This window comes from Morone saxatilis, unplaced genomic scaffold (assembly GCF_004916995.1).
Source record: "Morone saxatilis isolate NCDOM2014 unplaced genomic scaffold, NCSU_SB_2.0 Contig24, whole genome shotgun sequence".
Taxonomy (NCBI): domain Eukaryota; kingdom Metazoa; phylum Chordata; class Actinopteri; family Moronidae; genus Morone; species Morone saxatilis.
Window position 1 is genome coordinate 23,148,420 of NW_023339807.1, and position 7,661 is coordinate 23,156,080.

Sequence of the window (7,661 nt, forward strand, 5' to 3'; positions counted from 1 at the left end):
CCTCATCAATCTCTGTTAAATCTGTTAAACTTGCTTTTCCCCTAAACTGTGGTTCAACCCCAGTTGAGAAAGTTGTCTTTTAACATTGTGAACGCCACAACGTAATTGCTTCAGTCATTAATCCAAAAAAAAAAAAAAGAAGCCACAAATTTTAGTTTCTTTCTTCTTTGCGATCAGGAAAACTAAATAAAAAACGAGGTTGGAGGTTGTTTCTGCTTTTTTTTGGGGTCCGACAAACCAAACATTTTAAGATGTCACTTCGAGCTCTGGGAAGTTGTAGTAGTATTTCCTAGAGAAGCAAATAATCAAACAAAAACTGATAATGAAAATTATTCCTAGTTGCAGCCAAATCAGTACGTTTATTCTGATTTTCCAGTAACCTAGAAAAATACTCTATAATAAACTAAAAACAAATGTCCAAAAAACTACTTTCTCAAGGTCTCGATTACATGTTAATTATTTGTTCTCTCTCCATAGTTTTCCCTATTTAACAGTGTGAGAAATGTCGATCTGGTAGCTTTATCACAGTGAGGTTTTTCTACATTGTAGCTCAACAACAGCACATTCTCCTGCTCAGTTTACGTCGGGTCAAAGCTGCGAAAACAGACCTTCAGGGCTGGTTGTGTTGTTATTTATACATAATCTTCTGTGTTGTGTTGACTTTGATATCGCTGATACAACACAGCTATGAAATATTGATCCGCCAGCATGAGCTGTTTACTACTACTCTCCTCATATTTCTGTTAATGATATGGTTTTTGTTGATTTGCACTGCAAGAAAAGAGATGCTGTGTTGCTCCACGGACCAGCCGTCATTATTTGTTGTCTGTGATCGAATCTTTAGTACATATTTTAAGTGATTTTGATGAATAAAGAACCAGTGAAATGTTTTTTCGTTGCTCTTATTTCGGATAAGTTGTTATCAGCTGTTGCATCCAGGTTTCCAGCGACCTGCATGGCTGCTGGCGATGTGACAGACATGCCTCCCACTCATAATACTATGTATAACCGCATCAGATTCTGCTTCAGGGCAGCTTTCCACCGTGCCCTCAAATAGATCAAATAAAGATTAAATTATCTTGAAATGCAGAGCTATAAGTCAATAATTCAGCAAAGTCAAATGTTATTTATTCAGCTCAAAAAACGGCCAAGAATAGCAGCACTTTCTCATAAGTCGAGGTCATTTTCTAGACATTACAAACATCAGTCAGGCGTCACAGATACTTTTCTATATTTGGTTAAGCTCCACTTATCCCTGTGTTGTCTAAAGAAGGGCTGACAGAGAAACCGTAAGTCTAAAAGCCAGTCAGCCCCAAAATATCCCATTTACTCCTTCAGTGGCAAAGGAGTAACCATTAACAGTTTGATGAATGTTTTTGTACCTAAATGTGCCCGACTGGTGAGAACATTTAAGATATCAATATTAAACACAAGGTGCAGTGATTTAAAATGATCTGACAGTGCTCGCGGTATCCAGTTGAACTATGTAAAGCTGTATGTTTATCTCCTCGCAGACTGAAGCCCTTGGACATCGAGTTCATGAAACGGTTGCATGAGAAAGTCAATGTCATCCCACTGATCGCCAAAGCAGACACCCTCACCCCCGAGGAATGCCAACAGTTCAAGAAACAGGTCAGTGGTTTCCACAGCTGCATACTGCTGTACTGCACAAAAAAGAAAGTATTCAAGAGCTTTTTCTTTTTTTTTTCTGCTGTGGTCATCGGTATGTTGGTGAAAATGTGCATCACGAAGCAAACCCAAATAAACTAGACCGTCTTTGGTGTTACAGCTGTGTCTACAGCGGCATACGGACGTATACGTACAAAAAATAGACGTAGCATTGCAAACAGCTTCTGTGTGACGGGGTTTGCTTCATTACACACATAATTGAACCACATCAACATCTTCTAACCACTCATTAATTTTGAGTTGTGTTTGAATTAGGAACATATCATTACATAACATTGGAGCCTTCTGTTTTAACAAGAAACAAGTTGACAGAAGTAAAGTCTGTATACTGTCTCTGTATGAACACTAGATAGTGTGAGAAGAGTGAAAACTGTAACTTAATATATCTTGAAACATTACACCCAGAGTCACCTATTTAAGTTGCTTAACTGAAGTAAGATGTAAGATTATTATACAGATTTCATACAATAGTGTCGAATCATTTCACATCAGATCATTTGATATTTCTTTATTTAAATGATTCTGTTGGACTCCGTGTTAGACTGCGGTGTACCACCTGCTGTGTTGAGCTCTTTCCAGTCGGCTCTGCCAGAAGTTTCTAAAAGATCTTCTGTTTTCCTGCCAGATCATGCGGGAAATCCAAGAGCACAAAATCAAGATCTACGAGTTCCCTGAGACAGACGACGAAGAAGAGAACAGGCTGGTGAAGAAGATAAAGGTACTTGTTTGTGTCGTATCACACAAGTGTTCGAGTTTGTTACGAACCCAGACTCACAAATGTTGTTCTCTTTTTTTTTTTGCCAGGACAAGTTGCCGCTGGCTGTAGTAGGAAGCAACACCATCATCGAGGTGAACAGCAAGAGGGTCAGAGGGAGACAATACCCCTGGGGGGTTGCAGAAGGTATGAATGTTCAGCTACCAAACAGAAAATTACTTGAATGCTGAAAGTCAGTTAAAGAAATGGAAACAAGTGATGCATCCAAACAAATGTGGGCACCAGATAAAAACAGTATGAGACTTAAAAAGGATAATAATTCTGTGTATTTAAGTTCTTAACATTACTTTTGTTCCTGTGTTGTAACTCCAGATGTTACTTAATGTCTGAGCTACAAACAAGGTTACGTATGTGTTTATTCTGATGACTGACTTCTTCTTTTCTAGTTGAAAACAGTGACCACTGCGACTTCACCATCCTCAGGGATATGCTCATCAGGTAAACACAAAGTCCATAAGGAACATGTGTTATTCACATTAAAGCAGGCAGATAATAAACCGAGGCTCTATGAAGACTGTTTGTCCAGCACAGATCAAGATGATAAACAGCGTTTTAAATATTCTGAATACTTTGTCGTCCGTCCCCAGGACTCACATGCAGGACCTGAAGGACGTAACGAACAACGTCCACTATGAAAACTACCGCAGCAGGAAGCTGGCCGCTGTCACCTACAACGGAGTGGATAACAACAGGGCTAAAGGCCAACTGTGCACCAAGTAAGTCCTGGACAAAGTGCACTGCAGACAGCACTCGTAGTCCGATTGTCTTATTTATACCTGCAGCTTAGACTGTGTAGAATAGAACCGGACCTCTGAATTGTTCCTAGTTTATTAGGGCCAATTTACAAGCCCATTAGTTCATTAAAGCCTGCTGAGTGGAATTGATTTATACAGAACTGTTGCAGGATGAGTTGGGATTAGTCTTCCATTTCATGTGGTAGGTTTGATGTAGTGCTGGCTTTAAACTGGCCTAATTTTACACAGTAACCTCAAAAGGTTATATAAGACTCACACGATATAATAATAATAATAAACTATTCTAGGCCTTATCGTACTGATTTTCCGTCACACTTTGGCCGGTATCGGGTATTAAATTGTGTTCTGACTTAGTGAAACCCAGATAAAGCAACAGGATGTAGAAAGCGATTGCAGTTGTTGTCACATGATTTGCTCCTGTCCTTCATTTAGGTTCCAGGTAACTGGAAGAGTCTAAGTAGCGGGGGAGTTACCTCTCTGCCCGTTTGTTCTCTGTTTGTCTGACAAAAACACTCCATGATTTTTGCTCTTTGTTGTGTACTACTACTTTGCATAAAGATCACGCCACTGATTTTCATACATTTCCATTCAAAGCACCATGCTGCTTTTCTCATTCATGTAGACTCAAGCAAATGGCTAACTCACTAAGCTACGATTCTCCAGAGGCCTCCCACTGCTGATGCTAACACACAGCTAAACATTTGACACCCAGCTCACAAAGCTGACGATGTTATTTTTTCCATTTGCAGTGAAAAAGTGGCTGAAATCACAGAAAACGTCTAATAGACATGTTAGTGCATGACCTCATTATTGCATGCTGTGTGTCTGTGTGTGCGCGCGTGTGTGTGCGTGTGTGTGTGTGTGTGGTTGGTTGTGTTTTTGTTTTTTAGAAGTGACACAGTTGAAGGAATGTAAGTGGTCATTTTTTTTCTTATTTTTTGAGACCCTTGTGAATGATGTTCAGTTTCTCTTTACCTTTTCCTTTTTTCTCCCCCGTTGGCTGTGTTTTGGGTGTTTTCTTTCCTCCCCTGTTGACTTAGGTCTTCTTCTCCCTCCTCCCCCGTCCGACTTCCCCCCTGTCAGTAGATATTTTCCAGGAACAGAAAAAGGAGAAAAACTGAATTTCCACACTTTTAAATATAGTTTGACGGCTATGAATGTGATGCAAGAACCGAACCTGTAATTCTTTCCATGTATTCATCGCTGCTTCCACCTGCTGCTGTTGACTCTGCTCGGAGTAACGACAGAGACCTGTACAGGAGATGTTTGGAGTGGTTGGGGATGAAAATGAGGTGCAAGACATTAACATAACTTCATTATATTGAAGTTACTTAAAGCTAAAACACTTAACACAACAATGTGATTGAGTTTCACCTTAATGTGTTCACGTTCTCGTCTCTTCCATTCGATAACAATTCAAGATTATACATTAACAGAATGAATTAAAGACAAAATATGACTGAAAAATATAACTTTTATTTCTCAGACAAAATGTGTTTTCATTCATCGAATTTTAATTATTTAAAGAATCCCTTTTTTATTTATGAGTTAGAGTTTAAACTTTGTAAAAACATCCGTAGGTATTAATTAGTAAGAGTTTAACATTTAGGAAACCGAAAATCTGTCAACTTACAAAAACAAAACTGTTCCAACTTTGTGATTTTGTGTACAAGTAAGACCCCACCGCTCAAAGTAATAATAGTAAATTTAGCTTTTTTAGTTTGTTTTCTTTCTACAGTTGTTATTGTGCACATCCTTAGCTAATAATCTATCATCATAAAGCGACGTAGTTCCCATAAATCTGTCCTCATTCCTGAATCTCCACATATTTCATGTCCGGTCTCTGTAAACTTACACTGCAATAAAACCTGCTGGTGAGCTTTACTAACATCTAACCCACCACCTGCACTAACTCAGTGTTCACAGGTTCCTTTGCATTCTGGGTCTTTCTCCTGGCTCTTAAACATGTCTCATGGTTGGTTTGGTTTCCTGTTTCTGTCACAGCCTTGTTGGATCCCGTCTTTCCTAAAACTTCACCTCTCGCTGTGTTTCCTCCTCCTGAACCCCGACATGTTGTATTACTTTGGGCAATAAAGCCGAATGTTGTCATGATGTTATTTGAGATTGGCACAGAGCTACAGCGATCAGTTAGTTTGTTACTGTCAGCTCTTGGAGAGAAGATATGCTCCACATACTTCTTTCTCTTTATCATCTTTTACTTCTCCACACAAGAAAGGAAATGCTAACATACGATTAGTGCTTGCGGAACAAATTAGGTCAAACAGTCGTTAAATACACTAAATTCAGTTAATTATGGTGTTAACTGTGATAATGGGTGACATCACTGTCCGCACACTGAGGAGTAGGCCGCTGCTCTGTAGTGCTGGTCTAAATCTGTGTGTGTGTGTTTTCGTGTGTGCGCGTGCAGGAGTCCACTGGCCCAGATGGAGGAGGAAAGGCGAGAGCACGTGACCAAGATGAAGAAGATGGAGATGGAGATGGAGCAAGTGTTTGAGATGAAAGTCAAGGAGAAAGTGCAGAAGCTCAAAGACTCTGAAGCTGAGGTAAGAAACACACACACACACACACACGTGGCCGTTATAGTGCGAGGGAGCTTCTATAAGCGTGTACGTTGATGTTCTGTTTGCTTTTTTTATTTATTTGTCTTTACACATGAACAATAAAAATGCACTAGGACACAAACAGAACGCTTGTTTTAAATCAGGAAGACAACAAAAGCAGATCTGAACATTGTTGGTGTCAGTTTGTTTAAACCAGGCTGGCTGATAACTAAACTTTGTGTCCAGTCATGACTTCCTCCACCGATAAGAGGGGTTCCTCCTATAACAATGCTATAAAAGCTGATTTGTTTGCTGGTTTGCAGCTTCTGCAAAGAAAAAGTATTCCGCCTCCTGATCTGACGCCTTAAAACTATTAAATTAAACATTAGTTCATCGTACAGTTCATAAGAAGGTACATTTAAAGTCTTAGTACATTCATCTCTTCGGTTTTGTTGAACTGACACTAAACATTTCTTCATACGCTCAACATATTAAAGCACAAAGCGGCTCTTTGGTTTCTCTTTAATTCAGTTTTTTTCTTTAATTCAGGTTTTGTATTGTAGAAAAAGCTCTGCAGCTCACACGTCTTTGCAGGTTTCTTTTACTGACATCCTTCTCTGTCCTGTGTGTCTCTCTGTAGCTTCAGCGGCGTCACGAGCAGATGAAGAAGAACCTGGAGGCTCAGCACAAGGAGCTGGAGGAGAAGAGACGCGTGTTTGAGGAAGAGAGGGCGAACTGGGAGGTTCAGCAGCGCCTGGAGCAGCAGAAACTGGAGGCCTCCAGGTACGGCCCACACTCACTGTCACTCTTCTCTCGGCCCGGCTGTCTGCTTTAACAAACATTAAACACGCACTAATACAACCACGGTGGGCTTCACTGTGAGTTTGAGCCTGAATGCTGGACGGTAATGGATTAGTGGCACCTTGTGGCCATCGGATCCTCCTGCAAGAGGATGTATTAAACAGTAAACTGTTATTAGTTCCCTCAGTACTCCACCTTTTAACATTTAAACATTGTGAGACATTCAGGTATTCCTTACTTGATATATATTGGGTAATATGTTACGTCTGCGTGTATGTTGAGCTGCTACACAGCCAACTAGATTCTACAGTGAACACAAACTTTTAAAGTATTTTTACTATAACCTGGAATATTTGTGACTAAATTACAAGTTTAATTTACAAGAAAACAACAACCTTAGAGCTTGGGTCTTCAATAGGAGGTCCATGACCCTTAGGAGGTCCTCAGTGTTGCTTCAGGGATCAGGGGAAATATTTTATTACTCAAAAAAAATTCAAATGTCTTAAAAAAACACATTAACGTGAATCCAACATATTATTAGCACAGATAAATTCCACATGTATCTTTAAAATTCAAACATGAATATACTGTATGCATGTGTCAATAATTATTTTAATAGCTTATGACTGTATGCATGATAACAAGGTATGTTTATACCACGAGAGGACGCCCTACATGTTATTGTAGACCCGGTTTAATAAGTAACAGCTTTTTATTCGATATGTAGGAGGTTCCTGCTCGTCTGTCCGGTAAAGGGTCAACCTCTGCTTTAGTCTCATGTTACTAACACCTTTTTACAACTGAGCCCACCTGAAACCAGTGAGAACGCAGACAAACGAGGAAATGTGGACCTGAATTTGTGTTTTTGAGTTCAGAAATGTTGAAACCACCGTTACAGACAACGTACGCTCAGATATAAGGCACATCAAAGCATCAGTCAGCACTGTGTCGGCCTTTTAATGTCGTATTTCCTTTAGACATAACTTAGAGAGTGAAGTCTGTATTTGCTGTTAGTAGATCCGGAGTATATTACATTAATAATTATATATTAGTTATATTAGTAACTGATTAAACATTGTG

At 39.6% G+C, this 7,661-nt stretch overlaps 1 protein-coding gene across 1 annotated transcript in view; it reads left to right on the plus strand.

Moving 5' to 3' along the window:
* The window catches only part of sept7b (septin 7b), a 12,356-nt gene extending 5,726 nt beyond the window's left edge, over nucleotides 1-6,630 (plus strand). The window contains exons 7-14 of the mRNA XM_035672391.1: nucleotides 1,515-1,632; nucleotides 2,315-2,407; nucleotides 2,494-2,590; nucleotides 2,851-2,902; nucleotides 3,052-3,180; nucleotides 4,110-4,130; nucleotides 5,648-5,783; nucleotides 6,421-6,630. Of these exons, the coding sequence (XP_035528284.1) occupies nucleotides 1,515-1,632; nucleotides 2,315-2,407; nucleotides 2,494-2,590; nucleotides 2,851-2,902; nucleotides 3,052-3,180; nucleotides 4,110-4,130; nucleotides 5,648-5,783; nucleotides 6,421-6,615 (841 nt within the window). The 3' untranslated portion in view covers nucleotides 6,616-6,630. The remainder of the gene's footprint in view (nucleotides 1-1,514; nucleotides 1,633-2,314; nucleotides 2,408-2,493; nucleotides 2,591-2,850; nucleotides 2,903-3,051; nucleotides 3,181-4,109; nucleotides 4,131-5,647; nucleotides 5,784-6,420) is intronic.
* The last annotated feature ends 1,031 nt before the right edge of the window (nucleotides 6,631-7,661 follow it).